This window comes from Nilaparvata lugens, chromosome 7 (genome assembly GCF_014356525.2).
Source record: "Nilaparvata lugens isolate BPH chromosome 7, ASM1435652v1, whole genome shotgun sequence".
Taxonomy (NCBI): Eukaryota; Metazoa; Arthropoda; class Insecta; order Hemiptera; family Delphacidae; genus Nilaparvata; species Nilaparvata lugens.
In genome coordinates, this window is record NC_052510.1 from 15,573,767 (window position 1) to 15,598,844 (window position 25,078).

At 35.0% G+C, this 25,078-nt stretch overlaps 1 protein-coding gene across 2 annotated transcripts in view; it reads right to left on the reverse strand.

Moving 5' to 3' along the window:
* The window catches only part of LOC111045084, an 85,133-nt gene that overhangs the window by 24,163 nt on the left and 35,892 nt on the right, over nucleotides 1–25,078 (reverse strand). For both annotated transcript variants that reach the window (XM_039432157.1, XM_039432158.1), the window contains 12 exons: nucleotides 23,209–23,476; nucleotides 20,609–21,150; nucleotides 17,620–17,953; nucleotides 16,798–17,051; nucleotides 13,848–14,375; nucleotides 11,992–12,136; nucleotides 8,171–8,279; nucleotides 7,691–7,820; nucleotides 6,851–7,161; nucleotides 4,688–4,884; nucleotides 3,658–3,763; nucleotides 2,159–2,287 (listed from right to left, as the gene is read on the reverse strand). In XM_039432157.1, the coding sequence (XP_039288091.1) occupies nucleotides 2,159–2,287; nucleotides 3,658–3,763; nucleotides 4,688–4,884; nucleotides 6,851–7,161; nucleotides 7,691–7,820; nucleotides 8,171–8,279; nucleotides 11,992–12,136; nucleotides 13,848–14,375; nucleotides 16,798–17,051; nucleotides 17,620–17,953; nucleotides 20,609–21,150; nucleotides 23,209–23,476 (3,053 nt within the window). The remainder of the gene's footprint in view (nucleotides 1–2,158; nucleotides 2,288–3,657; nucleotides 3,764–4,687; nucleotides 4,885–6,850; nucleotides 7,162–7,690; nucleotides 7,821–8,170; nucleotides 8,280–11,991; nucleotides 12,137–13,847; nucleotides 14,376–16,797; nucleotides 17,052–17,619; nucleotides 17,954–20,608; nucleotides 21,151–23,208; nucleotides 23,477–25,078) is intronic.

Here is a 25,078-nt window from a genome sequence, read left to right on the forward strand (position 1 = left end):
TACCTTCCATTCTGTATGTATTCTGTGGCTGAACGGTTGCTCATGAGTCATGACTGACAGATGTTTTTTCTGCTGCTTATATTTTTGTAAACAAAACTAGACCTATCTCATTGTATAATCAATTGAAATGAAAAACCATCAAGTGATTAGAGTTGATCAAAATGCTTTGGATGATATTTTAAATGTTATTGAATTTATGTAATCATGCATTATTTCTGTGCTCCCAAATACATTATAATGGAGTCAATTATAATTGTAAACAACCTCGTATTCAGCTGTGTCTGTTTACGTTCAGCTACTCTGTTTACGTTCTTTTCCATCGGTGAAAAGTAAGATGAGCTGATCAGTGAACGAGCCAGATATGACGTATTTCTTTTTCTTATCAGTTAGACCAAAGACCTTGAAGAGGTATAAATCAACAATGCCTATGCCTTCCTAATGCTAGCTCTTACTTGAAATTAAAGGCTGCCATTGAGGTATTTTAGCGCGAGATATTATATAATATATATATATTTTTGTAATATTATAGATTAAAAATCTTCAAGATCTTTAGTATGTAAAAATCTTCAAGGTTGTCCCCTCAATGGCCGATTTCAATTCCAAGTACACTAGCGCTGCATGTGAGTCTAAGTTCTTGAGACCTTGAGTTTGACCAAACAGTGCCTCGTTCTGAGCCACGTTCACTCACCGGTCTCATCGTTCACTCACCGATCAGTGGTTTGAACGCAACCAATGTGATCTATAATCGCTCAGATTATATAAATATAGATTATATAAATAACGATAGATTATTTAAAAAACGTGGTCTCAATACTCCCGTTGGAAGGATGACTGTTCAGGGCCAGCTTCACTGACAGATGTCATATTCATCAAGTTAAGCATTTTCCTTCTATTATCATTTTTCATTGAATATCATATTTTATTTTATAATTATTATTTAACGAAAATCCTAGTTAAATGCTGTAAATAGCCCTGAAGACTTCTGCTGCTGCAAATATTGACAACAGGGTTAACAGGTAGATGGAAATTCGATGAGAGCTTCTATCCAAAAATTCTATTATTGTATATTGTTTAACTACACGTAGGATTCTGTTTATTTACGTTTTTATTAAATGTTTAATTATGAAATGCTTTTGTGCTTTCAAATGCAATATTGTAATGTTAATTTTATTGGTTAAATAAAACACTATTAATATTTTTATTTTATGGTGTAATTTAATTCTATCTGTAGATATTTTATTTTTATTTGAATATTCTATTATTGTATATAGTTCAACTACACGTGGGATTCTGTTTATTTACTTTCTTATTGAAAGTTTAATAATGAAATGCTTTTGTGCTTTCAAATGCAATATTGTAATGTTAATTTTATTGGTTAAATGGTTTATTATTATTATAATTATGCATTATTATTTAATGGTTTAATTGAATTGTCCTCTACTTGAATTATTGTTTGTAAGGCAATGATTTTTACTTGAAATGTTTTTTATTGGTTTCAATTGCAAATAATTCGTCAGATTTTTCAATTGATATTCAATAGCATTGCGGTAACATTTCACATTCAGAAGATACCCACCGGATAGTTATTTTTGTGTAAATAAATTTTGAAAGTAATACATTAAGTAGTAAGAGTAGAAAAGTAGTAGTAAAATAATACATTCTATGGTCTTGAAACGTTTTTTTCATTAATATTTGTTTCCTTCTAACTATATTTTCAATAATACTAAATCCAAAAGTATTATTATACCATGATATGATACATGACTCTTCAACTTTATCTTAGAATACACAGAGCAAAATTTTAGCAAATAATAAGTAGTGGAGTAGTAAAGAGGAAAATTCTTGAAAGGGCTATAGATAATGTGGTTGTGTACGGAGAAAAGCCTGACTCAATCAATTATAAGTTGTAAAGATGAAGCAATAAAAACATGAGATAAAAGGAAGTTATAATAAAAAAATAACTTGATTTTTACATCTAGGAAAAATAAAAATAGATATTGTTGATCATATATATTTTTTATTATTATTCATTTTTTATTTCTGATCTTACTTGTGATTGATTTGAAATCTAAGTTACTCATTATACTTCTCTCATTAAAACTTCTATATTGTTCTTGTTCAAATGGCAAATGAATAGATATTGATATGGTGAGTTTACCTGGAATATGTGCGAGTTGGGTTGCTGCGTGTTGGAGCTGTATCCGCCCTGGGTGGCGTGGGAGGGGGGCGGTGGCGATAGCGCATGCGCAGCAGATGCGACTGCGGCCGCTGCAGCTGTTGGTTGCGGCTTCACACACAAAACACACAAACATTGTCAACAATGCCTCCACTACTTATCACCATTAGAGCTCCAATCCACAAACATAATTTGTAAATGGTCAAGCCGGGTACGATTTACAAGAGTGCACTGGAATTATTGACAGTAACTCAATAGAAAATTATTTATTGGTTCTTCAAAACAAAAAATATTTAAAAAAAACAACATATCGCCATAGAAATAATATGTTTCAGTGCAATCGTTATAAAGCGAACATGATTTAACCATGTTCAGGGAGCTTCTCAATTTTTTTCCAATATGATGATTCAATTATTTTATTTGAGACAGCAAATACATAAAGTAAATTAGGCCATGTCACTACAATAAGTATCAGGCACCAAAAACGGCTTCATGATAATACCTTGTATATTCTTATTTGCCTTATTTATCATGTGTTATCAATTCATTCAAATGAAATTCTCCGAACGAAAAAAATAAAAAAGAGTAAACATATTTTATTACAGAATTTACAATTCTATAATGGAAGTAGTTATTCCAAGATTCGATATAGAATATTTGAGATGAAATTATCACTTGCAATTGACAATCTGAATTTTGAAGTTGAACAACGTGAATCAGTTTACGTTTTGTATTACCGGCAGAGTGACCCTACTAGACACTATTTGAAAGAACTTGAAACAACGGAATCAAACGTCCTTTCATTAACTACAATGTTTCTTAAACATAATTAATGCACATGCTGTACATTTATTTAAATATTTTGTAATTGACTATTTATAGAAAATTTTTAGTTATTAAAGACGTACGATTCGGTTGTATCAAGTAATTAACAATATCACACTTCAAGAGACGTGATGCGAGCGTCAATAGAACGCTAATTTGTATCTACTAGACATAATATTCATCAAATAATTAATAAGGTTGTTGTCAATACTTGATCAATCAGTATAAAATTTATTAATTTATCAGTCATTTCAGGCGAATATTAATTAACTTGCATCTACACTGATACGTATTAATAACCCAAACTCATATTCATATGAGGCAAATAATCAATATAATTTATTTGTATTTGATTAATATGTTTTATTTTTCGCTAATGCTTTGTGTCTATATATTAGTGATTAATATAGATAGGTCAAATTCTCAACTCCTATTGATCAATATTATCTTTTCAAATATTAGTGAATTTTCGATTTATATCAAACTCATATTCATAAGAATGCACTCACATGAATACTAATGAATGCATTGGTATTCGAGTGATATATTTTTCATTAAATAAGTTTTACCTTCTAAACGCCAAGAGTGAATCCACACGAATGTGGCATTTCAGGGGCTTATATGATGAAAAATGCAAGGCTTGACATTTAATTTACCTTGCAAACTGGGCTAGAAACTGAGTTGATAGCATCAGGTTTAATCATGTTTTGCACATTCACGTAGCTATTGACACCTCCAGACACAGCATGGCTTTGACTCACACTGAAAAACAAAATATATTCATCAGATTAATATTAATCTCTATTTTATTTTAGTCAGACGTTTTTTATCCAGAGTTATTACAGTTGGATAGTACAATTACAGTGAAACCTCACAAATCCGTTCCCCATGGAACCGAAGGCATGATCAGAACATAAAAACGCCGGAATATCGGATGTACTCATCTATCAACATTATAACATACTTAAACTATATTTTTGCACTCATTATCTGTAATAAATCATCGACAAGAACCAAACTGAACGGAATGATACACCTGAAATGTTAACAAACATTGGTTTTGAGGATTTCACGTTCATCTAAGCTAGCTTTTGGAAATCTATAAACTATAAAGCTCAATTTAAGCAAAAATGAGTAACTTTGCAAAACTCTCACACATTATTTCCTAGGCAGTACCAGTACCTAATTTCATTTATGAAATGCAGAATTGCTCATAATAATATTCATGATTATGATTGATTTGTTATTATTGTTACCTTCATTTACTTCAATACAACAATATATTGTGAGTATTATGAAATGTTTGAAAAGAGAAAACAGCTATCAAACGAGTTTACTATCAATTTATTCACTCATTAATACAATAATTCCAATTCATATGGCTAGACTAGGGGAGAGCAACAGGCTTATCCCGAAACTGCTCTTCTCCCAAATTTCATCAACAGTAAAGTAGGGTTTTCACTAGTCAAGTTTCCTTGAATTCAAGAAAACTTGAAACAATAAAACAGAAACTTGAATCCACTATACCAACGTAAACTCTTCTCCAAGTTTTCTTGAATCAAACTCTACTTAACATTACCAAAAGTAGAAATTGGAAGATCAAACAATATAATACTTGGAAGATTAAACTCTATAATACTCTTTGTGTAATGTCATCTTGTAATCTAGGCTGTTATATGAGCCTACCTGTAGACAAGGGCGGCAGTTTCAGCAGGCGATGGATGGTCGTTGTCGTCTGCGGCCGACTTGCCGACCTGGTAGGGCGAGGGGTCGTCGCAGTTGGGGTTGGGGTTGGCAAAGGGGTTGGGCGGGAACGCCCCCGTCACCCCTCTGTCCTCTTCACCACCACCGTGGTGGTGGTCCATCACCGTTGAATCCCACACCTGTAAACATAAATTGTCACATTTACACAACCGAGCAAACAGATAGTTACTATCTATAATCGTTATTTACTCAGTGGAACAATATACAATAGTACAACTTTTTCCTCCAAGGGTCTAAGGCCTGGTATGATATGTGTGATCACACATGACTCATCATAGTTTTATAGCAACCGTAAACGAACATTCAAGTCACACCTATACTGTACGACACCATTCATGTTATACTCGTTCTCTACTTGAGTTGATAAAAATATTAATATTAGAAAAGGTGTTTCAATTCTCACTACAATTACAATTTTATTAGCCCAAGAAGAGAACGAGACATACAGGTAAGGTTTCTATGACACTTATTATATCCAATGAACTATTAAACCTATAGTTTTAATGGTCAATTACATTTAATCTGTCCCTGAAACTCACAGACTCGAAGACGGAGAAACAAGATTGACGGGAAAACATTTCAAAGTGTTGCCATATTACTCACGATGATGAACTTGATGATGAAGATCAGGTTCAATTTTTGGGTATTTTATTAGATAGGCGACTAACTTGGACTCCTTATATTGAAAAATTATGTGTCAAAATAGCATCTGGAGTATTTGTCATGAGACAGCTTGCAAGGCTCAAAGTAATCTACTAATAACAGCCTATCATGGTATCTTATTGTCGCATATAAGGTATGCCATCATAGTGTGGGATAACTCGTCAAAACAAAATATGGATAGAGTATTCAAGATGCAAAAGAGAGCTGTTAAGTGTATAGGAGAAGCGAATAGGCTAGCTTCTTGCAGGCCACTGTTCGGTCACTGGGTCTACTAACAGTGCCTAGCTTGTTCATCTATGAGGTAATTTTATTTGTAAGAGCAAGTTATTTGAGCCAAACTCTTGACGTTCATGATTACAACACGCGAAACCGATCTGACTATCACTTGGTGAGGCATAATAGTAGACTATTCGAGAAAAAACCAAGCTATACTGGTAGATTATTCTATAACAAGCTACCGCTCATGCTGAAAAGAATTGAAAATACCCAGACATTTAAAAACCAATTGAAAAAGTATTTAATTGATGCAGCTTTTTTTTGCTTACAAGAGTTCCTGTCAGATTGAACAACTTCAAAGAATTAAAATATGACGAGTAATTAGAATAGGGCTGTATTATCCACTTATATGTTCACTTGACTATTCCGTATGGATTGGTGATTTATACACTTTGACTGTTCTGTACTGTATGGAATTGTGTATTCATAAGAATGACTTGTCTTATACTCCCTCCTGGAGTCTCCCAGACGAAATCTTAAAAAAACGAAGCTATCTAGTGTTGTGAAAAAATCCCTAATCTAGATAAGAGAAGAACTCCAATAAAATTTAGGTAATAAGATCGTGTGACACTATTTTTGAATTGTTATTGATGAAGTTGTCACAAAAATGCATGTAAAAGTTTTGTAAGCATTGGAATTAAATTTGAGTCGATTCGAGAATTAAGACAACGCTTTCGAAATATATGACAATTGTGAATGATATTCTAAATGACCTGTGACATGTATAATAAATGAAAGTGTTAAATTTAAGATACTGAAGTTGATTCTTCATCCACTGGACACTGGATACAAGCAAATTTTACAATGGGCTAAATCTTTACCTACTCAATTCAAATTGCAACTCAATTTGCAACTTATTGCAAATGGGCTTTTATAAACTTGGCTTCTATAATTTATGTGTTAAATTGTAGCCTAAAAGAAATCAAATTCTCCTAATTATCTGAGTGTTGATCAGTAGATGCTCACAGCCAATAGTTTTACATGTCCAATAGGGAATCAAATATCTATGACGTATTTATGTATATATGTATGTGTAATGGGGCCTTAATCAAGTATATACTCTCCCCTTTATCGCAAATTGACCTAAATCTTCATCCACATCTAATATAATACAATTTATGATGAGGACTGTGAAATGGAGCTCACCTTTCTGACAGATAGTATCTTGAGGTCGAGCTCGGCGGAGGACGAGGGCGCCGACAGCTGCTGTTGCTGCGGGTGTGCATGCGCATGCGTGCGTTGCATGAGCTGCGACATCTTGGCGACGGCGGCCACCTTGGCGTCGCCCGCCGCATCAGTCGCCGTCAGCTGCGACAACTCCAGGAAGTCCAGCTTAATGTCGGCGCCATTGTCGTCCTTGCCGAACGACAGCGGCATCTGAATGGGGTCCGGCTTGGCGTCGTCCGCCACTTGCTTGTAGCCGCCCATCGACTCTTCCAGACCGTCCAACTTTCTGTCTGCAATCGCACACAATACAACATTACACTTCTTCCTACATGTAAATCACTATGCTTGTTTATATACATTGATGCAGAAAAGTGATAGTAGTTTTAAAACTTGTCGATTGTCAGTCGACACTAAGAATTGACCTTCAATTGGCAGAGATTATGTTGTCTGTGTGAGAGTTTTTCGACTGAGTTACTGTGGCATATTGTTGATGGTGTTAGTAGTATTGGTGTCTGCTATTATATACTGTATTATATTCACTGTTACTAATTGTATTTTCGGTCTTTGTATAAGCTATTGTAGAAAATGACGTTGTTTGTAACATTTTTATGTTTCTTGACAATAAAAGATTGATTGATGAGAATTAGCCTATCCGAGGACAATATATTTTCTGAGTGTCGGCCGACAATCGGTTAGTGTGAAAATGATCATTAGATTTCTTCATTTATGTACATTAAGAAACGTCCTGACACAAAACATGATAATATGTAGATAACTATTCAATGAATTAAAAAAGTAAAATTACAATACGATAGTTACCTCTATTTTTGTTTATTCTAGTATCCTTGTATTTCAATTTTCCAGCATCAGCGTTGGTTTTCAAATTTGTATTTTCAAATATCAGAGAAGGAACAGGACTTGATCCATCTACAGCTGATTTCTCAATCGCCTGAGGAAATACCAAACAAAAACAGATTAAGATAACATACATCTACAAATGTAATACGATAGCTTATAGATTTAATACATCATGTAAGTAAGAATATAAATACATTCAACTTATCTCATTTCATAACTTGAAGATTTTGAAATAATTTCAATAGTTGGCAAAATTATATAGTAGCTAGCAATTCTCATAAATAAAAATACTTCGTTTTGAAAATATATTCTTATTAATGGATTTGAATGTTAAGCAGTTATATATTCCCTATGACATTCATCACAGTATTGTAGCAAATATGAGTAGGTTTTAATTCATAAATAATCGATGCAAAGAATATAGATGGTTTGATGGCTTACCTCACGACTCAATTTATTCAACATTTTCTCACTAGACTGGCCTCCCATACCTCCAGGACTACTCCTCTGACTGCTGCCTCCTGAATGGCCGTGCTCTCCAATTTCAACACTGCAAAAAAAACGTAATTTTCAATCAACTCAAAACTACATCATTGTAGAGTAGTGCAGAACAGGTAAGAATAGTGTTACCATGGCTGCAGGAGGTGAGGAGCTCTCTATATCTATTTCATCTATTGCTATTTTCAACTCATCTTTCCTCACCTCCGCCCGCCGAGCATGCAACTCCCAGCCCTACCACCTCATCCAATCAAATTCATTGGCTTGCTTCAACAGGAATCTGTTCAAATATTTACTGGATGGTGACTGGGCTATTGTCCTAATGTTAATTTCATTTCTCTGCGTTCCATTCATCATTATTCAGTTAAATTGATATTCTCATCCTTATTTCTATTCATTAATTTTATTTGCTCTATTTTCTTCAATCTTTTCATCAATCTCATTTAATTAATAGTTTGACCGTGGTGCTGCCGGTCTAAAATAGCAGGCCTAGTGTCCCAACAACCCAAGGTGCTAGAGTGATAGAACCCCACCGAAAATCCGGGTTCCTTTATATCCATAATCCTCCATATTCTACGTCCTTACCCCTCTCCAAGCCCACTTGTACCTTTCACATTTTCACTTCCCTGTGAATTCTGCCCATCCAATAAATTAGCCTACATTATTTTCATCATTTGTATTAATTTCCACTAATATTTTTCACTATGTATTGTATTTCAATATAGAAGTGTTATTTTTTTGTTTTGTTCAATATGGCAAACACTTTGTTCAAGTGTTTGCCATAGGTCTAGTCAGACCTGGCAATGTACAGCCGGGTCCAGACGCTCAAGCAAAAGGCGGATCGTTTGGTTCAAACAAAAGACTGATGTAAAATTGCGTCCACACGCATCCGTCTTATGTCGTCCGTTTTCCTATTTTTGTGCTCACAAGTTCAGTTCTTGATATGTTTATTTATTTATTCAATCATTCAGAATTATACAACTTACAGAGAAGTACCACAGGCTAACTTACGCCCAAAACGGTTACAATTCTAATTTTTACAACAGTCCAAAGTAGCTAGAGGTTATGTGTCACTTCAATATGAATTGTGATATGGCTCATTGAGTCTGAATTGTATACGGTTGACATATATCCGGTAGATGAGTAATAATTATATCATATTTTTTCGCTGATTCAACTGGATAATGCTATATTTAACAACATAATTACAAAAATATTACGGTTAATTGCTAAATGGCTTTGTTTACATGTCATATCTCGAGACACAGTGATTGTAAATGGATTGAAATTTTGTAAATAGTATTCTTATCAACAATATACCGGGTGCTTCAAAAAAATGTATACACACTTTGAACTTTCATAGAAAATTTATTTACCGTTCTACAAAGTTAAATTTCAGGAAAATAGAAAGCTGAAAGTCCAATGTAAATGAAACATAAATAACAAATAATGTTAATACTGTTCAAATTGGTGACCTGCAGCATCAATACAATTCTGAGTACGAGTCATTCTGTACATCGTATCAAAACGTCCAATGAGATTTCTCTACACACTGCTTGAATCTCATTCCAAAGAATGTCTAGGTTACGTGGTTTACGTTTGTACACCTCATCTTTTACTGTGCCCCACAAGAAGAAATCCAGTGGTGTAAGGTCTGGAGAGCGTGCTGGAAACTCGTTTGGCCCCCTGCGTCCTATCCACTGGCCTGGCAAATTTTGATCCAGGTAAGCTGTTCGAGGCCGACCTGAATGACCTTTATGCACATCACACACTGTTCCATGAACTTCGAATTTGTCTCGTATGCGTGTAATTGTTAATCTTGAAGGTGGTTCTGTATCATACTCCCTTCTTCACTGTCTTTGAACTTCATTTACATTCTCAAACTTCCAGTACCACTTAATAACCTGCTTACATTCTTCAAAACTCAAACGTATGTTGATATTACAAATTCCAACTAAAAATATAACATAGAGGGACGATTATGCTGCCACCTGGCGAAGAAATATAACATTAGCCTTGTAGAGCGGTAAAACTACGATTGTTTAAAGTGTGTATACATTTTTTTGAAGCACCCTGTACAACTTAATATATCATGATAGTAAATCATAATATCAACATCAAATTCTGAGAGTATCATGAGAATCGAGAAAGAAAAAAAAAGTGTTGAATGGCGTTATATACAATCGATAAAAAACTTGCTTATTTTCAAGTACTCGCGAGGCATTTTATTAATTTGAGGGCGCTGAATCCGAATCTGAAATCACAATTTCTCTATCTCCATTTTTAAGCGATTTAGGTTTTGGTGGATAGGCAAACGACGGACGGTTTGATGGAAAAAGATTCCCGGCCGATACATTTCAAGTTTGACGACTAAAGCTTGAAGACCAATCCGTTTTACCGTCCAGACGCAACGACTTACATGCTCCGACTTTTGCTTGAGCAAAAGACTGAAGCTAAACTTGAGCGTCTGGACCGGGCTTAAGACGAATTGAATAAATATCAAATATCATCAATGGTGCAACAAAATCTGTGATTATATTTCTTTTCACAATCATAATAAATATTAAAACATGAAAATAGATTTATGGAGAAGAGAAAGAGAGAAGATGGATAGAGATTAAAAATCATCGTTAAATACTTTGTGATTTGTCCAGTTGAGTGTGAATCTCTCCAGACTGAGATACATTGTGAAAGTGTCCGCCTCTGAGGGTGCACAACATTCTAAAGGTGCTCCACTTAGCCCAATCAATAGTCTATTTACATTCACTGGAAGTGCGCTTATTATCTATCATTCGTTCTAAATGTTTTCATATGTATATAATATTGTATATACTGGAGTGTACCAATAATTTTAATTCGTTGTATAAGATTTGTTGGCAATAGCTATAGGTGAGACCTATGTTCAAGTACAGTTGTCGTCCCGTAGCTTTGCCTCAGTGGCCTTGAAACGGCCTATAGATAAGACAAGGTAGGCTATAGTTAGCGGGGTGATATCCATAACTTTGCAAAATCATTAGTCTCAATCATCCCTATAGGTCAAAGATGTTCTCTACAGAGCCATAAAGACCAAGGAAGCTACCTACACAGCTACTCAGCTTACTCGAACTCTTTCAGCGCCTACTTAGCGTGATACATGTCTAACGCTCTTCAAAATTTCAGCAAAACGACCCAGTCTCACGATATATATTTTTTAAAATAAATTCAATAAATTCTCTAAATTTCATACACAATGTGTAAACACGAATAATCAGAAACAACCATTTTTCTTGATAGTTTACTTTCTCATGTCACGAAAATTTCAAGTTGTAAATTTCTCAAATTAAGTACCCAGTTTGCAAAAAAAAGTTGATCAATTTTCAATTCAATTGACACAATTGGCATCCTCCAACAATTTTCATGGTCATTCCAAAGTTTCATCAATTTCTGATGGTTAGTTTGTGAGTTTAATGTGTTGGAAACAAAAACGGAGCACCAATGACAAATCAAGTCTGATTCTTATCAAATTCTATTCATCTTCTGAATGAGTACGCTCAAACTTCGAAGGACAAAAAAGATGAGTAATTATTAGTTTTATATGAATAAGTTTCTTTTGGGGAAATGTTGGAAAGTTTTGAAAAATGGTTAATGTTTTTGAACGGGAAGTATTGAACTGTAGTGACCCTGGCGGGTCTATATATGTTACAAAATAACAGTATACTGTATGTTACAAACCCGGATATATGGATAACTGTATGTTAGAAAATGGTGAATGTGATGTTGCTCACCAATTGTCCATGATAACATTGCTGTTGGGTTCGACCTTTTTGTAGCCGACTGTTGCCATTTGCAGTCGCTGGTCGACCATAGTGATGGACGGCGACATCGGCTTATCCCATGCATTCACCGTAGGCGCAGCTGCCACCGAAACTTCTGTCAACAACCAATCAAACATATCTTAATCCACATAATCTCTTCATATCAAAACAAATTTAAAAATAAATTGTCAAGTGAGACAGTAGAGTATTAGAATGTAAAAAAAAAAATAATTAAGAATAGTATCATCTCAAAGAAACGATAGCATAAGAAGATATCCCATGGTATAGGTCGTTTTTGTTACGAATTTCAAGCCAATTTTCTTAACCCTGCACACACACACAGATTTTTGTTCGTACGATATTTTTCCGTCCTTATGAATTCTATCAGATTAAAAGGAGCTAGACAAATATCTTCTGTTTGAAATCATCTGTTTAATATAATAGAATTTATAAGGACGGCAAAATAACGTACAAAAAAAAATCTGTCTTTGTAGCTAGCGTATGAGAGACTACCAGCATCATATAACTTCGCGAAAAATAACTACTAGGATTATCGGATTGAGTCAAGGTTGAAATTTGGAACATAAACACCCTATACCATTATATAATATATCTTCTTATACTATCTTTCCTCTATGGTGCTATTCAGTGAAATGAGTTAAGCGTTGCTACACATAAAATAATAAAATACAACATAGACAACTTTATTTTGTTGATGTTCAACAACTCATAATGATTAGTTGAGGTATTATTTCAATTTATTAAAACTCGTTTCTTCCTCAAAAGCATTAATCCATGTGAAAAACGTCCAATGTATTCAGCCTACGTAATTGTATTCTGTTGTAAAATTTTCATCACTTTATTTTAGTACAATATTCTTCATGCTGTCGTGGCGAGGGAAGTATTCCATGTCAATAAAATGTAGGGGAGTACTGACTATTGGATTGATTTTCTTTTCAAAAATCAGATACATCATGATTGGGAATACTGTATTTTTCTACGAGAAAGCGAGAGTTTAAATACGGATTAAAAACATCCAAATTATGTAGTTTGATTTGTCCAGTAAAGCTGAAGAACTTCTGACACATTGTGAAGGAGTGCCCTACAGTGAGGTCCACGTTATAATGACAAGATGAGAGAAATATGGGAAACAGCCGATTCTCTGCCTTGCCACTGCCTTCTACAGAATGTAGCTGATACATCAATTCGATAGACAACAACCTTTTTTTCAAAAAACGATTAGTTTCAGTTATTATTACATTTTCAAGCGTGAAACAAAAAAATATATCACAAATATTTTACTGTCCAATCAATACATTCAACATTTGCATCTATCAACTCATATGCTAAAACTTTAATAAACACGAATACATTTTAGTTGTTTTTCCGGTGTGAATAAATCCTTTAGATATATTTGAGATCATTATTAACAAGAATCAATAATCAACATTAGAAAACTGGGATGATTTGATTCACAGCTATCTACTATAGAAGGCGGTGGAAAACATAATATGGAAAACGTACGAGCCTTCATTCCATTTCCACTGACATAATAACGTTAATCTCACTCTAGTTTATTCAGCAAAAAAACAAAGAACAGTTGTCCTTTGCCGGTAGTGCCATATTGCAATTCAGAATATTTATTTTATCAATTTGTATAAAATTTTATGGAAAATAAAGGAATTTGAATTTGTACAAATGATATCTGTGTGAAGATATCATGAAGCCCATGTGAAGAATATTTTTAATCTCTGCACCACTGTTTCGCTAATGTTTGTAGTGTATATTAGAAAAGGAAACGAATTTAATATGACTGATGAACTGACCTTTAACATTGAACATGGACACGTTCTGATTGATCTTGTTCATCTCGCTGACGTCATAGGGCTGCTGCTGTTGTTGCTGCTGATTGGTCTGGAACCTGGGGATGACGACCTTCTTGCGACTGTTATAGGACTTGCTGCCTCCCGAGGAGGAGTCCCTGTTCTGTCCACCACCTCCGCCGCCGCCGCCTCCACGCATGGCCGGCCCCTTGCCGCCGCCGCCCCCGTCCTGTGGGGTGGGCGAGTTGGACGAGTTGCCGCCGCCTCCGTAGCCACCTTTGTTGGACTTGTTGTAGCGGTCGTTGTTCTTGGCGCCGCCCCTTGGTTCCCTCTCCCTCGGTGGCTGCTGTTGATCAGCTGACTTCTGGTTGGTCATCTGTTGGCGTTGCTTGGCCGCGTTCTTCTTGTTGCGCACCTCGTTGAAGCCGGCGCCCGAGTCTGCGGCATAAAGCGAATTGCCTTCATCATCGACGCCCCCCTCCCCACCCTCGTGGTAAGCGCCACCTGGCTGATCGTCTACTACCACCACACCTACAATCAACACACGCACCATGCACCACTCAACACAAAACAAAATAAATAAACAAAACCATCTTGTTAAATCAATAACTAAATCAAATAAATCGTACAACAAAAGAAGAATTAGCCGAAAAATATAAATCAACAATAAATTAACAAAACTAATAATGAATACTGAAAGAATATCAACAATGAATTGACAAAATAAATAATCAAGTAAGTCGATTTGAATTTTAACTTGAGTAAATTTAATTTTGTAACTCAAAATTAATAATAAGTTGATAAACGAGAAAAAAATATTATAATTTGATTAAATACATTCGTAAAACACCAAATAATAAGTTAATCGAAATTAAGCTATAATCTTGTAAGTAGAAGTAAAGTATAGGGTATGAAGGTTTTTCAGCAGTGACAATGTTGGTTAAGTCAACAAAATAAATAATGGAAGAACGAAAAATAAGTGAAAGATGGTACCAGAGAAAATTGATGGGTACATTGAATAAGTTGTGAAGGCTCTATTTACAAGGAAATTAGCAGCGGCAATATTGATGAATGATAATAATAAACAAGATGGATCATGATTAGGCATAACAATGAATATTCCTACTAGCTTGGTTGTATTAATAATTGTATTAATCACCCTACTAATTGGTTGTAACCCTACTAAATTGTTTAGTTAATCAATGAACAAGAAAATCATTCTAAATTACTTGACACAAAAATGAGAATTGAAAACACGTGGAAAATGTAGACTTTTACTGTAAGTTGAAAAAGTGATAGATGTTTGAATTGGAAAATAGAAATGTCGGTTGGAAAGACTAATTGCTCTATTTTCCCTATTGAATAAATGACATGATATTCTGTGCTGCCTGTCACGACCTTATGTGAACTATGAGTAATATATGAAGTGATAAACGTGATTTTTTATGAAAATGATACTGATACACTACAATAAAGATTCTACAACTAAGATTATGAAACATTTGATGCTCGTGAAATAGAAAATAATATATAATCAAGAATCCAGAAAAATGAAAAATCTTCTTTATCCAACAGTACACTTATCTGCATTCTTTACACTTGAGCTGTGTAAAAGGATTGATTGTGTTAGTGACAGAAAAAAAAATAATAAAAAAATGGAATAACAGAACACAGGTGAATAGCAAAGGTTGAAATGAAATCTTGCACAGGTTTAAAAAGCAATGAAATAAACCTTGCACTCACTCAGACCATCACATTCAACCATCTAATTCTAATAGAATCACTATCTACGTTATAGTTACTTGACTTTTATTATTTTCAAATTTCATGGAACAAATAGTCTAATTCAAGTTTTGGAACTTCAAGTCTCGTCTTCAAATCTAATGTAATATTGGTTCAATTCTCTAATTTCAATTTTTCAAGTAATGACTCTAGGAGCATTATTATATACTACATGTATTGCATATTTGACTGAAAAATATACAAAGATTTTCATTATTCAAATATGCAAAGTAAAGCACTGACAAGATTACAATAGAAAATTTGAGTTATTGATTAATAATATACTTCAATTGAGTTATTTGTTGGCAATAAATTAACAGCTACAGTAACATGTTTTATGGAACAATTCTAAAACCAATCTCAAAACAAGAATTGAATCTAGTCAACAATTGGTAGAAGGGGCTGAGAAATCGAGCTGAATTTATTGTTTTATGCTAGTTGATCAGATTAGATTTTCTGGCAAGGAATTGTTGGTGTCGTTATGAATGATTTTATTCATTTATAATAAATATTACAATATTAAATATTATATTTATTTATAATATATATGTAGGTTACAAGATTCATAAATGAATTGCCTTTTCATCTGGAAGCAAGAATTGATTACAAAATACTAAAAAATTGAATAGAAAACTATTTCTTTTCAATTGAAAGCATTATCTAATTTTTAAAACATATTTTAAAGCGTGGATTATTTTTTTCTCTATTATTGTATAAAAACAGGAAACAACCAATGTAACAAATTTATTCAAGCATAACTAACTGATTGCAACTCTCACCAGCGGGCAAGGTTTTATTCCTTTTGCTGGTGATGCCAAATTAGAAATGAAAAGTATCTAATTATGATTTTGGTATTATTTATGCTTACTTTTTATTTTATTATTTTCTACTTTTTATTATAAAATTATGTATTTTCTTTTATCTGTTTTGAATATGTATTTATTGTATGGCAAATAAATGATTTGATTTGATTAGGGTACAAGGGAAGACCCACATCATATTTGTTGATAATTAGAATGTTGCACGATACCAGTTCATCTCAAATGAACACTTATAATTATTGTTGACTGACGTTATGTAACAGTACAGTTAAAATAATTTTGAACTGAAGGCATAAATAACAATTTAATGGAATGAAACTCATGTTATGTGACAGTAGAGGCATACTCACTGGAGCTCAACAGATCAATGCCATCTAGATTGTTGGTCTTGTCTTTGTTGGAGTCGTTGCGGCGGTTGGTGGCATCGGCGAGGGCGGACTCGTTGCTGTTCTTGTCAGCCGCCCCCGACTCCTTGGCTCCGCCTCCGTTACCCTTGCCGCCGCCCCCGACGCGGCCTCCATTCATCACCTGCTGGCCGGACCGCGTGTCCGAACCCGACCGGTCGTAGCTTCTCTTGTCGCCGCCTCCTCCACCACCTCCACCCCTGGACACATGCATCACATTTCAAATACATGCAAACACATTATTATTATGATTATTACACAAATTTATTTGAAATTCAATTCAAAAGAAATGTTGAAACACTGTGTACAAAAGCTGTCGCTCAAAAAAGTTGAGAATCATTCGCCTGCTACTCCCGTTGGAAGGGTGAGCACTTGAGCCAACTCCTCTGAATACGATTCATTGTTGAAAAATCGCTTCCCGGAGGTAATTAAAAATATTCTAGTTTCCAAAACATTCCATGTACGACAGATGTAAAAAGTTTTTGAATAAATCACTGTTTCAAGAAATGTTCTTAATGTATTAAACTATCCATGTCAAACAAGGCAACCCATTGTTTCCATTTCATGAAATGAGTATTTATTGTAAGTAAATTTTATTTGTGATGACTATATTCTATTGTTGCAATTATCGTTGTAGGAATTTTGTGAAGATGGGGAAGTATTACTTGATGTTCTACTTTAAATATTTGGTTGTTTTGACATACGTATCATTTTTACAGAGTATGTAATTGCATTGTTTGTTTCGAAAAATTGAGGAAAAACTCTAACCTTCGGCCCTCAGTCCTGCGCGCTCCACGACCCGAAGAGGTTCGCGACGAGTGATACGCGTTGCTGCCTCCACGCTGCTGCCGCGAATCTGCCGCCTCCTTGCGGCCGCCTCCATCCACATCCTGGCCCTCGTCCGACATACCCTCCTCCCACATCTCATCCTGGTCCTGGTCTCCCTGCCGTCCCCGACCACCGCCTCCACCCCGTCCCTTCCTCGGGTCGCCGCCTCCACGGCGTTGCTCGTTTTCCTTGGCGCCGCCTCTTGACTGGTAGCGGCCACCATCTACTGCCGCCCCCGCTGGCGCCGGTTTGCCGCCTCCCACTTGTCTTGGACCTGGGTTTATAAAACAACATTCGGCCTGATTACTCAAATTCATAAAAAAATGAAGCTGCAGCCTGTTCTCAGACATAATAATACTAGTAGTTCAGAGAACAGTATAATTCGCTACACTCACTAAAATCACTATTGACACACGCCCGCCTATTCACACACAAACACACATACAAATTGGATTTAGAGTATGATGATAAATAAAAATGCAATAGGATCGGTGGAGGACGCTGAGAAATAGAAGTTCTTTACATTTTTGAGCTTGGATGCACGGTTAAAGAGATAAAAAATCTGAAACTTGAAATGTGGGTCTTGATGGTTGGGGGGGGGGGGTATGATTGAATTATAAAAAAATTCAACATGTAATGTATGAAATAAGACCGCCTTTAAGCGCTAGAAAATAAAAGTTCGCTACACTATTGAGCTAGGAAGCACGCCTAAAGAGATAAGATATCTGAAATTTGGGACTTTGTGAGGGGGGTATTATCGAATTTTAAATTTTGAATATGTGATATATGAAATAAGACAACCTTGGAGCGCTGAAGAATAAAGGTCCTCTACACTTTTGAGCTCGGAAGCACGGTTGAAAAGATAAAAAATCTGAAACTTGGATTGGGACTTGGAAAAAAATCGAATTCCAAACATTAGAAAATTTTCAACATGTGATACATGAAATAATACCGCTTTGAAGCGCTGAGAAGAATGAGCCCAATTTGAACCTGATCTGATAAAGTATTGAAAAGTTAGGTTGATTTTTAGGGTAAAATTTCCGAATAAAGGGCCGCCATCTTGAAACGGGGATGAATTAAAAAATTTTAAATACATATCTTTCTGCGCCTTGTTTCAAAGTACTTGTATACCAAATTTTATCCAAATCAGACTATAACTGCGGTACAAACAAACAAACGCCGATTGACTTGAAACATAGAATTCGCTTCGCTCATTCAATTAGCATTACAATTCAATTTCATCAGAATACTCAATTTGATCAAAAGAGATGATGTTCATTCAACAAAATATATTATTTTGCCAGTAAAATAAATAAAATGGCATATTGTATGAAGGATAATCTCAAGAACATTGGAACCCCAAACTATTATAGAGAATCAAATTTTCATCAATCTCTGATTCAAGTTATTAAATTTTTTATTTGATCTACAGGTATTTGCGAATTCTAAATTAATCTGAAAGATCTTTTCTTAGTTTATTGTTTCATTGATTAGTTCAAGATTTTGCTACAAGATTTCAATTTTTTTAAACGAAGCCTTTCTTTATACACTTACGGTAATCTTGTTCCAACTCTAGGAGGTTTCCTTATTAATATTATTATTCATTGAATTTTCAATATCCACTTTTATATTGACTTAACTATTTATCAATAACGTTATTTGTTATTGAAATGTTCTGAATATAATAATTATGTTGCTAGTATATATCATCATTATATATTCTACATAAAATATGTGATAATCATGTGAATTATCTGATGAATCGTGAATCTCATATCTATTTCATAAATGAGAAAGATTAAAAATGTTGATAAAATCAAGATGTATACACAACTGCTTAGTTCTATCATAATGCTCACCTCAGTCAGACATTTCTCACCAAGTATCCATAATCCTCTTGATCAAGATTAATTATTCTTCAAAATCTTCAACTGATTTGAATGAATATATTTTTTATGGAATTGATTAACATCAGCAAAATATGGACATCTGAATTTCTCGATTTTCATAAATCAAGGCGTAAAAATTTCTAGATCCTCAACTGAATGAAATACTTGCTCTGTAAAATTTTCGATTTCTGTGAAAAATATTCTTTGGGGCCATGAGGCAAAATAATGTTCGTCTTTCAAAATTTGAAAGTCTTATTGAATGTTCTAAAAGTATTTATTGGAGAGTTTTTGTAATTGAAAAAACAAATTGAAGTTCAATTTATACAGACAATTAAAACGAGAATGGGATATAGAAAATATATTTTTAAAACGATTACACATCTCTGTAATACATTATAAATACTACTTTTCTATTTTATCGAAGTGAAATATGAATCTCAAATAAAATTAGGAAATATAAAATCAAACTAGAATAAAAAGCGAACAGAGATGTGATAAATATATACATTTTGAACTTAAAAAAAATGAATATATACAGGATTTACTTTCATTAAAAATATAAAATCATAAAAAGTAATAAAATTGATTCAAAGTGAGTTATGCGATAGAAGCACTCATCCCATTAATTAAATATTATAAGTTGATAATCAAGAGCTTCATTGAGAAATGTTCTTTGCGCAATAGCAATACTTTCAAAGACAATGTCACAAACGGAAGTTTCTTGAACGACTGCTGAGTTTCTCAATGATTCGACCAATAAATTCCTCAATAAAGTTCAGAGTTTAACTAATTTTCGTTTTTCATTATTCGGTGGCGAATATTATTTTTGGTTAAATCCAGAAATTCAGAGTTTATGATTCGATCAGGTATTTTTCTTTCAACAAAATTCAGAGCATTCAACTTGCAAGATATCTTGAAAGATTGATTAGTTTCTTTTCGCAGCAATATTGTTCCAACAAAATTCATAGATTGGGTAAGATAAGTTTCTTGACTGACTGAATGCGCACTCTACTTGTAGCATTTATAAAACTTATTCGTACCTATAGCGGAAGAAGGTGGTCCCTGGCTGCTGGTCTGACTCTTGGACTTGTCCATGTCGTTGTGCTGTTCTTCCTCCTTGGAGGGCTTGTCCTTCTCGTCCTGACCGGACTTGAACTTGGCCGAAGGCGGTCCGTAATTGATACTGCCGCCCCCACTGCCCCCAGTCGACCGACCGCCTCCACCGCCTCCGTGGCTCATGCCTCGGCCGAAACGCGATGGTTCACCGCGCGGTACAAAACCTTCCCGTCCGCCGCCACCCATACTTCTGGGACCGCCCTCGTATCCGCCGGAACGCTGCTTGTTGTCCATTGGACGTCTCCCCCCTCCTTCTCTGTCACCACCGCTGGCAATCTTCTCATCTCGTTGCTGCTTTGTGTCTCTATCTCTATTGTCTCTGTCTCTATTATCCCTTTCTCTATTGTCTCTGTCTCTATTATCTCTTTCTCTATTGTCTCTGTCTCTATTATCTCTTTCTCTATTGTCACGCTCCCTATTATTCTTCTCATCTTTTTCGTTTCTACGGTTACCTTGCTTTGGCGACCTGTTAAAAAAGAAAACAGTTACTATAATAACATCTAGTCGACATTATTTGGACTTAAATATATATATATATATATATATATATAATATATATATATATATATATATATATATATATTGACCTGATACTATTAGTGATAAACATTAAGCTACTCATTCATTAGTAAATAAATTCATGAATAATTATTATTAAACGAAAATCCGAATTAAATTTTGTAAATCACTCCGAAGACTTCTGCTACTGCAAATATTGACAACAGGGTAAACAGCTAGATGGAAATTCGGGGTGATTTATTATAGCATTTGATTAGAATTTTCGTTTAATAATAATTATTCATTAATTAGCATTTGAACAAATGCAATTTGTAATTTATTTGCATCTGTAAATAAATTCAGTACCTATTGATTCCAATGAACTGAATTGATTAAAATTGCAATTTGTATAGGTCACTAGTATAACATGAGCCTCAACCCCTCGAACGGTAAAAGAGTGACTGACGTAGTATGGATATAGTAAAAGCGAGATTGCTTCTTTCACAAATCTACCCTCTCACTCTGCATGAATATGTCCAGTGTGGAGAATGTTGGAAGTAAAGATAATGGCCCATATGAATAAAACCAGAGCAAATGCTCATGAGCAAGAGCATGGAGCATAAGGTTTTGCTCATGAGCAAAAGCATTTGCTCATTTTTATATGAATAAGCTTTACCTTATGCTCCTGAACTCTGGAGCAAATGCTCACGTATTTTAGAAATTTTTCATCAGCTGATTCGCTTTTGTAGCCTTAGTTTGTTTTTATAGCTCACGGAAGCGCTAAATATGCAAGTAGAGTGCACCGCTTGTGTTTGCGTCGTCTGCTCTGTTTTCTATTTATGAATAGAGTTTTAGGTTAGTTGAGTTTAGAATTTTGAAATAATAGTGTGAAAAAATGTCATCTCTATAATAATCTTCAGCATATTCTTATAATATCAATAGCCTTCTTATAATCGTCCACACTCTCATCTTCTTAAATGCCTATCTCCTATTTTGTGATGGCTATCTTTATAACAGGTAGCTAGCTATCTTTTGTATTTATTCTTTTGTAGGGATAATGGTGATATATATCATGGTTGAATCTAATAAGAGTTTTATAGTTCTCAACTACTAGTTGTGATCGTATCTGGTATAGTTTCCTCTTCCTCATACGGATTGAGCCATTTTACTATGAGCAAAAGGTGATAAGCTCCTCTAGACTAGACTCACCTTTTTTGAAGCATTTGCTTCAAAAGTTGAGCAAATGCTCTATTTTATTCATACAATTTTGAGCAAAAGCTTTTAATTTTGAGCAAATGCTCAAACTATTTTTTTGATGAGCATGAGCAAAAGGTTTTGCTCACGTTTATTCATAGAAAATGAAGCAAATGCTCCATATTTTAGAAGTATAAGCAAATGCTCAACTTTATTCATATGGCCCAATGAGGTGGCTGCCGAGAACAGACTGACCAAACTCTTACCCCAACCTAAAAAATCAGAGTTGAGTCTCATGTGATGGGGGCCGAAGGTTCATGTTATAACTCGCGGGCTCTACAATGTTATCAATTTTAAACTCCTCATTCATTTTATTAAGAAGCAAGGAACGACTCAATTTTAGACAAATTTCAAGCAACAGTATTCAAAGTTAGGCAGGATTAATATCAATAATATATTAACAACAGATATATTAATAATAAATTTTGTTTTTCATAGTTGAAGATTGAGAGAGCTATTGATTGCATCAAGTTTTTATACAGCAAAAACGAACCTCTTCAAATCGTTAAGACTTCTAAACGATAATGACTTCATTTTTCATTTATCTTATTCAATAAACAATGGGCATCTACAGCCAAAACATATTATATCATAAGGGTTTTGTGTGAACATAATATAATAATATTATAAAAATTCTGATTGATTGGAAAATCTATAAATAACTGTTGAATTGAATTAATTTATCATTCATCCATTTGATTCAAATTATTCTTATTTTAAAAACAATTTTATATTATTTAATGACAGTTGAATATGAATGAATGATAGTGACCTAGGCGCATTGCGACGATTCTTGTCATCCTTGGCTCCACCTTGCAGATCGGTGGAGGCGGCAGACACCTCATCGGCCGACGCATCCGACACATCCGAGTTGCCTCCCGGCCCCGCCACCGCCCCCGGCCCCCCCGACGACCAGTTGCGCTGCTGCTGCTGTGACCTGGGACCACCGCCCCGGCCGCCGCCGCCTCCACCGCCTCCTCGTCTGCCGCCTCCGCGCGACTCGCCGCCTCCAACACGCTGGCTGCTCCACTGGCGTCCTCCTATACACGATAAACAAGTCAATAGAAGATGATGCTAGTGTGTGAATTACATCATTGCAATAAAGTTAAGTAGTTTTTCAAGTTTGTACATGGTAATCTCATTTTTACATTATAAACAAGTAGTAGGCATAGATGAATTCAGACAGCTAGGAGATTTATCCTCAATATATTTACTCAGTTTTATCTTATAAACTAATCATTTGAAATATATATTTTATCATAGGAGCACTAACAGCATGAATTTTCTCAATATTCCAGAACCAGATCGGCCAGAAGAAAATGTATCTTCTACCAGAAGATAGCAAGCAAGCACCATAACTTTCTAAATTGCGTGATTGAATTGAAAAATCTTTTACAGTAATATGATAAAATAAATGCAGATATTTTCAAAGAAGCTCTTTTACCACATCGAACCGAAAATCGTCATGCTTCATCATCGGTCTTCAGAGAAATTGAATTAAGGAGTATGAATGTTTGCGATAATGAATTGAAAATGTTCCTTCTACCAACTACTTCAAAATATGGAATGGGATTCAGTAAGGAGGGAGGTGGAGCTTACGTATCATTTGACAACAGTTCTCGCAGATTTAGAACCAATGAAAAATATATTATGGTTAGTCGAGACACTCAAGTGATGCTTAATGAGGAACTGTTGGATGCTGTTTTGAAAATTGATATATCTCGATGCAAGATACCAAGATTCAGATGGATTGATGGAGTTCCAGGAAGCGGAAAAACACATCTAATTGTTGATAAACATCGACCAATGGAAGACCTCATACTGGCTCAAACAAGAGCCGCAATCAAAGGAATAAGATCAACTATACAGGAGAAACACGGAAATGAATTCAACTCAATCATCAATTCAAATTACAGAACCGTGACGTCGTTTCTAATTAATGGCTGCCACAAAAAATATAAGCGCGTATTCATCGATGAAGCTGTCCTTATGGACGCCGGCTTCGTGGGATTCGTCTCTGAGCTGACAGGCGCAGACGAGATAGTAGACCCTACTGGTTGGAGACAAGTGGTTTACCAGCAGTGTGCAAAAATATTTCTGTTTTCGCGGATCCGGATTCTCACCAATCAGTAAGCAACAGGTGTCCAATGGATGTGTGCTGTCTGTTGTCCAACCACTATGTGCCGAGCACTCTTTTTAATTCAGGCCTTTTCCCAAGTTATAATAGTAAATTTAATACGCAATAGACTAGAGCCATTATTGTAAGTGAGTTGGCGAAATAAATTATTTTCTCTCTCTATTATGAACGACCATGACTTCGAGTTTCCCATGATAGATATTTAAAAATTGTGGCTCCGAGTCGTCGAGGAATGTAGATTATGGAATTATCTCTAAAACTTAGCCTTCCTGTCGCGACATAGAGTGCGATAAGTTGGAAAACAGCAAGCATTGAAATTATAACAAACTACCGATTTTGCAGTTACTATTTGGTCCAAAGGCTCTAGAAGCCACGCGACGATTGGTCAAATTGATTCCCTTCGCCCAATAGGAGACCTGTTTCTAAATACAGTAGTGGGGGGATTCCCCAGGCGAGAGACCAGATTACGTTTCGGAGGACACTTTGCTAGGAGCACTACGAGAGT